Source organism: Hemicordylus capensis, chromosome 1 (assembly GCF_027244095.1).
Source record: "Hemicordylus capensis ecotype Gifberg chromosome 1, rHemCap1.1.pri, whole genome shotgun sequence".
In the NCBI taxonomy this organism is placed as follows: domain Eukaryota; kingdom Metazoa; phylum Chordata; class Lepidosauria; order Squamata; family Cordylidae; genus Hemicordylus; species Hemicordylus capensis.
In genome coordinates this window covers 137141320-137153945 of record NC_069657.1, presented here as the reverse complement: position 1 = coordinate 137153945, position 12626 = coordinate 137141320, and the positions used below count along the sequence as shown (strand labels likewise).

Below are 12626 nucleotides of genomic sequence, written 5' to 3'. Positions count from 1 at the left end.
TGCAATAAAATCTGAGCTGGACATGCTATGTCTCTGACTGTGTTTTATGAACTGAGTTGGTGCCTATAGGTGGATGTCTCTTGGGTATGGCTTCAGCTTTCATAAATGCACTCACTGATGGCTGTGTCATCAGTCATTGTGGAGGACATTCAGAGTGGTAGGAATAATCACACTGAGAGTTTCCGGGTCAGTGTGGATTTCAGGGACCAATATCAGCATAAAGCAATGTGAAATAGTAAAGCCAGGAAAAAGACAAAAGTAGTTTTTTCTAGACTTTCATTCTGGTCATTTTGATTTGAATCGTTTATCTAGTCAGTGAAGACTGTGAACTGGAAACTAATGCCAAGACTGGAGTCTACAGACATTTTCAAAATCTAATCAAAATAAATAGCAGCTGGAAAGCATTCTTGGAGACAGAGTAGTTCATTTTAAACCAGTGATTATCTTTTCCTTGACTTCAGTAGGTAAAGGTCATATGTCCCACGCTGCTAAGTTGTGCAAGCCCTCTTGCCCATAACATAGTTTGTGTTTCCTACACAATCTGCCTCATAAATAGGAATACTGGGCACAATTTGTTCTGAATAAGTCCTCCACAGGCAAGCGGAACACAGGCATGAAGAGGATGGCCACGGGGGGGGGGGGGGAGCGGGGGAGGAGCTGAATGCAGTTCTAAAGCCTTCAATAGGGCTGTTAACACCAGCAAATTGATGCTAACAGTTTGCATAAATTGGGCTATTGATCCTCTGTCAGAGCTAATATATTCCAGCGGAGGATGGAGATTTAATGGTCTCAATCCATAATTCTAGTCACCTTGTTACAAACCGTCCACATGACCTGCACATATGTGCCTACCCACAGTGACTCTGTACTGTACATATGACACCAGCTCTTATTATTGGGTCTGATACAAAACTTGTTGAAGTTGATTATGGATTTTTTGATGGTGTAAATGGTATTTGCTAATTAAGAAGCTTGATCTGAACATAAGAAATGCAGACATTGTGGTACTGACCCTCCACAGTTTTAACAAAACATTGCTCATGAGTTATTTTCAGAGCAGATCAGTACTTTGAAGACACTTTTTCCTTTTTTTCACCTGAGTCTTCTTCAAGCTAGGTTTTTCTTTTCTTCCACAGTTCTATGTAAAAACTCAGGAATCACTATTCAGAAGACTGTTTATGATGGGATTAAATATAGTCCACAGATAGAATGGCCATTAACTGCATCTTATGTGTAGAAGAAAGAAAGGGAAGGAATAAAAGAAGTGTCAGCATTAGAAAGTGGGAAAGACATGAGGGCTACTGAAAATGCTAAGAAAGAATGTGCATACGCATTAAAAAACAGAAACTATATGAATAAAATGCACAATACTAGAAGAATAGCTGTGTTAGTCTGTTGCAGAAGGAACAATGGTGCATTAGGCTAACACAGTCTTGTGGTACTTTGAAGGCTAAGAAGCACCTCTTGGTTAAGAAAGCTCATGCATTAAGAAAGGGCTACCCGTTTTTGCGGGGGAGGAAGCCCGGAAGCACTTTCCTCCCCACAGACGATCCTCACAAAGTCCATTGGTGGGCAGATTGTCTGCCCAGATGAGCACTGGCTCCTACCAGGTTGGGTTGCCAAGGGTCAAGATGCCTGGATGTGCTGCCCACCCCCCCGAGTCTGCTAGCTGCGGCTGCTTACAGCCACAGCTGACAGACGATCCAGAAAAAGGGATTAAGGGAGGTCTCGCTCTCTTAACCTCATTTTTAAGGGTGGCTCCATAGGTCTCTTCACATGCTCTGTAGGTGGTTCACATATGCGTGCAAAACGGGCTGGGCTTCCTTAGCCCAGTTTTGCACACGTGAGTAAGTAGCCTCTTTAAGTTGCTGCAAGATTGTTTGTTGTATGTAATATACACCATTCTTATAAATCTGTGTTTTAAAAGAAAAATTATGTACTCACAAAAACATGAGTCCAATTACAATCATGTTTTTTAAAAATCAGACTAAAACAGGGGCAGCCCTTCCATGAGGCAGAGTGAGGTATAGGGGCATCTCACATATGCGTGTAGGGGCACAGGGGTCACTGTGCTGGGTCACTCTCACAACAGGTGCCATCTTGCTGTCCACTGAAGCACACTGTTCATTTTCCATTCCTTGTTCCACTGGTGTACACCTTTTCTCTCCCCTCCCCCTACCAATTTGGGCTTGGAACTCTCCTGCCACCACTGCTTGGCCTGGTGGTATAGTCTGAGAATGCTCATGTGGGAATCCTGGCCAAGGTGGGAATCTTGGGCCATAAACCACCTTAGTGTGGATTCACACCATCACTTCAGTGTAGATAATGCACATAGATTCAAATGATTGTGTGGGCCTATTTGTGTCCCCCACCCCCCAATGTCTCCATACGATCAGGGTTCTCCACATCATGAACAACTTTAGAACACTGACAGCCTCCACATGATGATGCCTCATGTTGAAACTGTTTCTAGCTGCTTCTGGTAGCACCCATAACATTTGAATTGGCACATTATCTTGTCTAGCACATACCTTGAAAAATATTCCTAATTTAGTAACACCCATCTGCATGAGCTCAGTTTTTATGTTGATGTTTTAAGTTCGTTCATTCTTCCTTTCCAGCAGGGAAATGTTTTTCTACAAGGTGAATATTTACCTTGGCTTGTGGGGTAGTCTTTAAAATTAAAAAGTAATACAAAAATGAGTATTTTTCGCAGCTCAAAAAAGTCCTCCCCCCTCCCTACCGCTGTGAGAGAGACAGTCGTCTTTCTCTTTGCTATGAAGTTGATTGTACTTGTTGATTAATTAGGTTTTTGGATCTTGTGAAATGTTTGCATTTTACATTTATTAGTAAATATTTCCAAGTTGAAGTTATTAATGAACTTTGGCTGGCTGTGCTGTTCTTTTCCTGTCTGTAGAGATATGCAGGCAACTTCCGGAAGGCAGGAGAAAAGACATCTCCTATTCGCAAACCAAGCCTGAAAATGGATGATACTTTTGAAAACATTAATGAGTTGGGCACTCTGACGCTGATGAACAGAGAGCTTGAGTTGGCTCCCTATGGCCCCCTGAAAAAATCAATCTCCACTGACTCCCTCAGTTCCATCTCCTCGATTGGAAATAATTTTGGCCAAGAGTTCATGGTGGGACAAGTGGAAGTTGGCATGGAATACAATATGAACTCCAACACCTTGCATGTCACGCTACTGCAGGGGAAAGATCTTATGGAGAAGGAAGATGTCAACTTTGAGTCCTGCTTCGTGCGCATCAGTTTGCTTCCAGATGAACAAATTGTTGGCATTTCTAGGGTAAGTTTCATCACCACCTTCTTTTCCTCTTAAGGGTGCATTAGACCAGACTAGCAATTGCTCAGATCCTGCTGGGCACCACCAAGGCTGTACTGTATGCTCACATTCATAACACGTTTCCTGCGAGGTGGGGTGTGGACATCTAAGTGGGTGGAAGTTATGCAAAATCAAATTTGCTCCTTTCCCAGCCTTCCTGTCCCTCCACCTTTCTTTTTCTCCTCCCCGGAAGAGGAGAGCTCTTCAGGAATGCAGAGCAGAGCAGTATGTCTCTTTTAAAGCAGCCCTGCTGCAAGCAATTTATCAGGTGCAGCTATCCATTTCTCCCTCTCTCTCTCTTTCCTGCAGTGAGGCTGCAGCTCATGGTCATTTTAGCTTGCCTGCTCTGTTCTTTCTCCCCTTGGTGCTGCTGCTGCCACCTTGGTCCCCTCTTCCTGAGTGAGCGCTCCTGCCTCCTCCTCCTTTCCTTGACCCACTGCCAGAACCGGCTCCTTCAGCCCACCCCTCCAGTTTCCTCACAGAGTTGGCTTGTAAATTATCTATGCCAGAGCAGGGAATACACAGGTGCAGGCTATGCAGGTTTTTTGTTTTACATAACTGCTAATTTCCCATGGGTTATATTTGAGTGTAGGTATTACTAGGGTGCAGGGTATATGCATGGAAATACAGTACAGAAGAACCCCTTTATCTGCAGGGTTTCCGTTCTGCCGGTGGGGCACAGATAGTGAAACCATGGATAATGGGGCATTAGGCAATGGGAATTGGGGTGTGTGTGTTTAGGTTCATGAGGCAAAAGGCTGACAAAAACAGGATGAAAGATGTACTGAACATGGAGGAAATTGTGGGGGCGGTGTCCCCAGCTGTCCAGCAATCTTCCCAAAAGTTAAAAAAAAAAATTTAAAGAGAAAATGAGCCACAAAATGTCTCCTATCCTCAAAATGGCCAACCTGTGGATGCATGAGTCTTAACCCTTTAGTTGCCTAATTTTTTTGCATATATTGAGGTTGGGTGCCAATTACCTGACTGTGGATATGTGAAACCGCAGATTCCAGGTCCACGATTTAACAAGGTTCTCCTGTATTTCATCAAGTCTTCCAATCATATGAGCAAGTGCTTATTTTTGGAGGTGTGGTGCTATATTGATGCTAGTCTAGTTGTAGAAGTTGTTCTGAGTAGTAGGATATGTGTAGGTGGGTTCTGCCTCTGTTTTGGCCTCTGGGTAGAAAGTTGATTCTATAGTTTAGAGACCCAACAGGTCTGATGTTGACATTGGTTTGAGGTTCCTAAAGGCAGAGATTGTCTGCCTGTTGTGTTTGACTATCTGCATTTCAGGAATTGAGCAATGTTAAATATATTATACTGTACAGTACTGCAATACTGTACAGTAGAGCGCCTTCCTTACAAGGTAAGGCTACAACACCTGGGGCTTTTTAGTTTCGGAAAAAGACAACTGAGGGGAGACATGATAGAGGTCTATACAATCATTCATGATGTGGAGAGAGTGGATAGAAAGAGGTTTTTCTCCCTTTTTCATGACACTAGAACCCGGGGTCACCTGATTACCAAGAATTTTAGGACCAACAAAACGAAGTACTTCTTCACACAACACATAATCAAGTTGTGGAATTCTCTGCCACAGGATATGGTGACTGTCAGTAGCCTGGATGGCTTTAAGAGGGGTTTAGATAACTTCATGGAGGACAGGCCTATCAATGGCTACTAGTCTGAGGGCTATAGGCACTGGTGCTCTTTGGACCAGACTTCCGGGTGGAGGACCGGACTTCTACCATGGGGAGGCCTCCAAAACGTACCCCCCGAGGGGGCCTCAGTGGTGGCCTCTGCACTGCTGCCATCAACCCGTGCTGCCAGCGACCAAGTGCACGACTCGCAAGATCCCAGCAGCTTGGCGGGCCCACTAACAGCCCAATCTCTCATGGGCACAGTGAAGGGTGGCACTGAGTGCAGACCCCAGCGTCTTGCCTGCCTGTCTCCATGGCGCCTGGTCGAATTGCTCCTGGCACCTGCAAGAGGGAGCAGAGGCTGCTGCGAGTGTAGGTGCCGTGTCCAAGTGTGGCCCACAGAGTGTGGGCTGTTTGCCTGCCTCAGTGGGTGGCTAGCCAGAGCGTTCCTGGCTTCCCTGCCAATGTTCTCTCTAATTTTTTCCATCATTGTGCGGAATGAGTTTTGTTCTGGGCGGGGGTATCAAGGCACTGTGTGCGCACCTGCATTCAGAGTGGGGCCTTCCTGATTCAACCTGAGCGGGATCTACAATTGACTGAGCGGACACCTTAGAGCAGGGATTCTCAAACTTGGGTCCTCAGGTGTTATTGGACTTCAACTCCCATAATCCCCAGCCTCAGTGGCCTTTGGTTGGGGATTATGGGAGTTGAAGTCCAATAACACCTGAGGACCCAAGTTTGAGAATCCCTGCCTTAGAGGGAACACTGTTCCCTGCCCATGCAGCAAACCTGCGAAGAAGGGGGAGCAGAGGCGACGGCCGAATACAGGCCCAAGTGCGGGCCATCTGCCTGCCGCCAGCAGTGGCTGGCTGGATCTCTCTCTGCTTCCCTGCCCATCCAGCGTGCCTGTGAGAGCGAAAGGGAGCAGAGGCTGCCGCAAGGTGATGGGAGGGTAGAGAGAGGCACACTTTCAACTTTCCCTCAGTAGCAAAGCATAGCGTTAGAATGCTGTGCCTCAAAGAAGCTCCTCCTCCCTGGTAGCATAGATGAGATTGCTGGGTTGGTGCTGAGCTCTGCCCTGCTTGAGATAGGAGGGGGGGGGGCATTTCTATCTGCCTTCTGTTGCCCTGAGGCCCCACCAAGAGGTGGAAGGATTTGGGAGACACCATAAGGAAGTCAAGAAAAAGTAAGTCCCATTCTCTCTCTCTCCCCTCCCCCCCCCTCCACTGCCATGCTCAATAAAACTTCTGGTGTTTTTGTTTGTTGGCAGATTGTGGAGAGCTTGGAAACAGAAAGCACTTGTCAGAGTTTTATACCAGTGTCTGCTCTCCGTGGCTTGCAAAACTCCTGAACTCTGAAAAAGTATTGAAAAAGCAAAGGCAGGAGGGAAGCTGGGAGGGGGGGATGCTTTCCTTCAGGAAAGCAGGAAGGGGAATTGGCTCAAATGGTAGAGCGCTTGCTTAGCATGCGAGAGGTAGCGGGATCGATGCTCGCATTCTCCAAAATGGCTTTGGGGAGAGGAGAGCTGGTCTTGTGGTAGCAAGCATGACTTGTCCCCATAGCTGAGCAGAATCTGCTCTGTTTGCATACGAAAGGGAGACTCAAAGTGTGAGCACAGTAAGATATTCCCCTCAGGGGATGGAGCCACTCTGGGAAGAGCAGACGGTCCCAAGTTCCCTCTCTGGCTTCTCCAAGATAGGACAAGATTTTTTTTTTTAATAGGACAAGATTTTTTTATTGAACCAACAAACTACCAAAGCATACAGTACGTTGCCAAAGCACAATTATATACAAAGTGGTTGTTTGTACATGATATATCTACAAAGATTTACACACAAGGATTTGGAAACCCACAAGGTTATGAAGTATATGCAGGTAGTACTGTAACTCGGGGGTGGGGGATTTCAAGGCACATCAGGTAATCAGGGGGGTTACATACGACGTCCATTTCCACAATTTGTCCCATTGCTGTTTAGAAGAGGTACTCTTGTCTGAGAGAAATTCCTGCCTGCAACCTTGGAGAAGCCACTGCCAGTCTGTGAAGACAATACTGAGCTAGATAGACCAATGGCCTGACTCAGTATATGGCAGCTTCCTATGTTCCTTCCAAGGACTTGGCTGCTGAGGGAAAGAGTGCAAAGCGGGGCAGGAGCAGCAAAGCAACTCCAACTTTTTGCTTGATTTTTTGAATGCCGGATCCTTTTTCCCACCCAGCCCCCAAATTGCAGTAAAAACAACAAAACCCCCAAGGTCTCCCCCCCCATCCTCTAGAAACAGAGGGGGGAATGGGAAATAAATATGTGGGATGGGAATATGTTAAGTTGTGTGTTGAAATGTTTCTGCTAATGCATATTTGCATGAATATATTTGTTTTATATTACATTCTTGTGCGTTCTGTTGATGTTTATGCCCTCAAGAAACTGTGTGTGTGTAGGGAATGATGCTTAACTTGCGGGCAAGGGAGGGGGAGGTCTCCGCAGTGGGTGGGAGGGCCTCCAAAGCCCTTTAGGTCCAGGCTCCAAAATTACCTAGGTGCACCACTGGATTGCTATAGGTCACCTCCAGCCTCTGGTGGGCCACTGTGTGAAACAGGATGCCGGACTAGACAAGCCTTGGGCCTGATCCAGCAGGCCTGTTCTTATGTTCTTAATATGTATTTTAAAATTGTACATCATTTTGGCTGTTCTTTAAATAGTAAAGCAATTCATTTGTTTGGTTAATAAAGAAAAATGAATCCTTAGAGCCAATACAGTCAGCTGAAAAGGTGCTTCATCCTCCAATATCAGACTTGGTCTTTGTTAATTTTTCAAATTCGCTCACCCAGGATCACACCATCTAGTTGTCATTGGCTTCACTGCTCTGATGTCACAATCAGTAAATGCATATAGAATTATGAATCGCACGTCTGCTTTTAAGCAGAGAGAAAAGCATTGATTCTGCATTGCAAGGTCCATGGGCAACAATTGCTAAATAAATATGCAAAACCTATGGCTTTTGAATGATGGTACTTTGCTCATGAAGGTTGGTTGAATGCTCTAAAAACTTTTGTTGGAAGAAGCCAGTCTCCCTAGCTATTTATGAGGTGGTTCTTCTTAGAAGAAGGACAAATTGCATAGTAACATTGACTTCTCCTTCTTTGCAAGTTTCCAGATATTTCCTGAAGTTCAGAAGGGGGATAATAAGATCCTTATTTGTAGAATATAGCAGTGATAAATCTGTGGAGTAGGCCTAGGTTGTCAGAAGCAGTGTAATCAGAAAATTATCGAACTGTAACGCTGGCAGTGACCTCAGGCTCAACCAGTCAATTTCCCCTTCACCCTATTCCTAGGCAGAATCTATCATACTGCTGTCAAATATCTATCTGCTGTTGCTTGCAATTACTAGTACAAGTGTTACGGCCACCTTAAGTGGCGCAGCGGGGAAATGCTTGACTAACAAGCAGAAGGTTGATGGTTCAAATCCCCGCTGCTACTGTATCGGGCAGCAGTGATTTAGGAAGATGCTGAAAGGCATCATCTCTTACTGCGTGGGAGGAGGCAATGGTAAACCCCTCCTGTATTCTACCAAAGAAAACCACAGGGCTCTGTGGGCATCAGGAGTTGAAATCGACTTGATGGCACACTTTACCTTTACAAGTGTTACAGCCTATGGTGAAGCTGAATTATTGTATTTCACAAGCACATATCTAGTATATGCTGTTAATGCATTTGCTATTCTATTTGATTGTTCAAAGTTGAATTTCCTTCTTCTGTTGTTGTTGCTGAAGAGATGATGGCTTGGAGAAAATAAGGAGGGATAATATGCTTAGGAAATGACTGGAAATGAACTTGTCAGAGGGGAGGATCTGGTAGTTGATTAGAGAAGGGCATGTTGGAGTCATCATCGACAAACAGCATAGCAGAATCTTGAACATAGTTGGACAGACTGATCCATGTGGTTTCATTTGTTTGTATTTTTGGTGCATGATTGCAGTACCTACCAGAGTTGATCAATTCTAATATCTCTTAAGAAAGGTCCATCATAGATTAACATAGGTGTTAAAATATTGGAAAACACAGACTGCCATCAGAGTCCTGTTCTAAAGCCAACTGAGGAAAGTGCAAACCGGATTGTGAGCCCTTTTGAGACAGGGAGCCATCCTTGTTTGTTTGTTCATTCATTCATGTAAACTGCTTTGGGAGTTTTGTTGGAAAGCAATATATATATAAATATTCATCATAGAAGCAGTGGTATTTTGACTCTCCATTGGTGGGCGTGTTTTGAGTTCAGTGGGTGTGTTTTGACTCACACCATCTCTTTTGCTGGCATAATGTTATACAGGGACCAGGAGGAGGGACTATAATGCAGGTGTAGGAACCAGGAGAAGTGGTGAAGTGAATTTCACCACTTCAACTGGTGAAGTGGTTGTGCCAGTGATTGGGATACATCGCCATAACAGTATGTTGGCATATCTGTGACATTAAGCTGGGATCGGATCCCCAGCCAGAGAGGAAAAAATAGAAATCCATGTTTTGAAATAAAACTACAGAGTAAATGTTTTGCGTGTGGAATTAAGTTCTAACTACTACACTAAAACAGCTTTACAATTAATGCGCAGAGAGAATGATTGAATGATGCACAGTTTTCTAAAGCAGTGTTACATGATAAAGAATTAAATAGTTTATGTATCCTAGATACTATGAAAGGTTTTCTGATTTGTCACTCAATGAGGCTATTCCCACGATCACTGGAAAGCGAGCTAAGGGAGCTTAGCCCGCTTTCCAGGGATCATGGGAACCACCCGGCCCACAGTCGAGCCTGATGCTCCCAAGGCGGCTAGCCCGCCTCATTTCCTCTCCCCTTAAATGAGGTTAACGGAGCGAGCACGCCATTAACCTCATTTGGTTGCTTGTGTGTCGCTGCAGCGTGCGGTGACACACGATTATACCCCCGACCAGGAGGCTGCAAGCAGCCTCCCGGGCTTGGGGGTCTCTCCAGGATGCCCCACACACTTGCATGGGGCATCCTGGAACTTCCAGGGGCCATGCGATCCCCGCAGCCCCCACCGGCTCCGTGCCAGAGCCGGCAGTCGTGTGGGCGGCCTTTTGAGAGCGAAGCCCTCTCTCCCTGCAGACCCGGATCATGAGAAGAGCTTCCACATATTTCAGTGGTTATGTCAAGCAACTAATTTGCACTTTTGTTTAGGAAATACCTGAAGTACAATTTAAATCAATTTATTTAAATACCTTTTTTTTTCTTGCTTGGCCACGTAAATTGTTTTGATTTAGATGTTCATCCTAAGTGCATCTAAAGGCACCCGAGTCTCTGCTTTTCTAGGATTTTTCAAATGGAATACGGATTCCACAATTCAATAATTTTACCAGGGTCCTTTTAAAAAGTTAATTAGTCTCATTTAATTCTCAGCTGTAAAATGTGCATGCCTGCAACTCATTAAAAAAACCAGTTTTCTAAACATCTCCATCCCCATTGTCTTTTTCATCTTACAGAATGCATTTAATTGGTCCCATTAAAGTTAGCAAATTGACAGATGATATCCCAAGCAACATTCACAATGGAAGCTGAGGGTTTTAATTAGGCGTATCCAAAAAAACTTTGATTCTCAAAGAAAATGTTCTGTTGTGACTAAGATGCACATTTTAATAAATTCACCTTGATGAATATACTCAATAAAGATATATAGGGTTGTTGTTGGAGAGTAAATTAAGATGCCAAGATGCCACAATACATAGGGGTCAAAGAAAGGTGTGACAAAGATGCATAAACAAGGTGATAAGACATATAAGAAGGTTAGAAAAGAGAGTTATTCTGATTACATCTACAACGGTCTGCAAAAATGTTCATCCAGATATGAGGATTTCATCTAACAGTTATGAACATCATGAGTTCCTTTATTGACGATGTTTTTGAGCATATTGCTGGGAAAACTACCTCTCCAGACCAGCTCATTAAAACAAGCGTTCACTGTCACCTTCCTGGAGAATCAAATGGTTATATGGCTCTTGCTGCCAGGGGAGGGGAGGTGGCCAAACATGCCGAGGGAATGAAAGGCATTAACAAGTACACAACCTCCAAGTAAACTCTGCATTCTTCCACTTTAATCCAAAGATTCCTTTCAGAGCCGGAAAGGAAAGGAAATTAAAAACAGATGTAGATATCTTTGGATTGGAGTGAAGATCTATTTAAACACTCATCCTCTTTGGAGTGGAACATCTAGGTGCTTTCTTCTATTTCTCCCATTTGTCTGGGTTTTCCATACGCTACGTTATCATGTTTTAATTAAACCCTAGGAATTGCTCTTGGCACAGCTGACTGCATTATAGCAGCACATTAGGGGGAGCAGGGGGAGAAGGCTGACATCTACCCAAGCTAGCACTGTGCTGGTGCAGCAGTGCTGACTTCCACACGAATTCTGCCCTGGTGCTACAGGGGAGGGGCGATTTTTGCCAATCTCCCCGTCCCTCTGAAGCTCACTCTGCCTCCTGAAAAAAAATGTCCCCGTGTCATGTGACCCTCAGGGACATCTTTTCCAGATGCACAGTGAGCTTCAGAGGGAAGGGGAGAAATATTGGCAAATATTGTTCTGACCCTCACTTGCATGATGGTACAGTTTTGGTGTGGAAGTCAGCAGCACTGCTGCACCAGTGCAGTGCTAGTCTGGATGTCAGCCAACGTTTCTAGAGTAAGGGAGGATAAAGAAACTCACCTATAATCACCAGTAGAGTTGCCAGTTTCTGGGCCAGCCTTGTAGCTCTGTGTTAACAGCCGTTTGATATCTGTTAACAGATATTTGACAATGAGCAGCTTTTGGCGTGATATGAAAAGCTTCATCTGATAATTCCTGCATAGGAAGGCACTGTTACCAACACTAGACAAGAGTAAACCAAGTCAGGCTGTTTTTCTTCTTGGTCACTTGCAAACCTACCTCTAATCTTATATCTAGATTCTTTTGAAGGATGATTCACTTTTTTCATCTTTGGGCGCTTACAGTTGTGGAATAAGACTGTTGTGGCATACATTCAACATATTTTACTGATTGTGGTTTGGCATCACTATTATTCATGAGTATGATATACTAATTATTTTAATTACAACATGAATATGCAGATTAGTTGCAACTAGGAAACCCATGAATACCTTTCTCAGATATTACACTGCTTGCGTGAATAGAATGCTTACATGCAGTCTTTTGCATAAATGAGTAGGCAAAAAGGTTCTTCATCTGTTCAAGCACAAGTTTCATGGCTAAGTTAAGAGGTCAGCAGCTAAAGTCCTCTGGGCCAAATCTGACCCACAGGAGGATTCCATACCGCCTCGATCAGTGGCCAGCCCAAAGGTAAAAAGAGTGCAGAAGTCTTGTGGCAACAAGCTTATCCCACAGACCATTTGGGGTAGAATACTTGGAGCTTCGGCTCACCACCTCCTGTCCTTTCTGGAAGTGGGCCTCTGGCAGAATTTGTTGCTGACTGGAGTAATTTATGGACTGCTCAATGCAACAGTAAGAGATCTCTTATAAGAGATGAAACTTCACTTCATCTGGGGTTGTAGTGTTTAGTAGCTTGATAATCACTAGTAAATTGTGGGGGAAAGAGTCCCATTTGCCTGGGACTCATTGGCTGCTGGTGGCTTCATAGATCATTTGCTAC

General features: G+C 44.4%; 1 protein-coding gene and 1 pseudogene across 8 annotated transcripts in view; both read left to right on the top strand.

Annotated features, from left to right (window-relative positions):
• SYT12 (synaptotagmin 12) overlaps positions 1-12626 on the top strand; it is a 93130-nt gene that overhangs the window by 36753 nt on the left and 43751 nt on the right. For all 8 annotated transcript variants that reach the window (XM_053286297.1, XM_053286298.1, XM_053286306.1 and 5 more), the window contains one exon: positions 2918-3307. In XM_053286297.1, coding sequence (XP_053142272.1) covers positions 2918-3307 — 390 coding nt within the window. The remainder of the gene's footprint in view (positions 1-2917; positions 3308-12626) is intronic.
• On the top strand, positions 7173-11059 carry LOC128340744 (histone H2B 7-like; annotated as a pseudogene).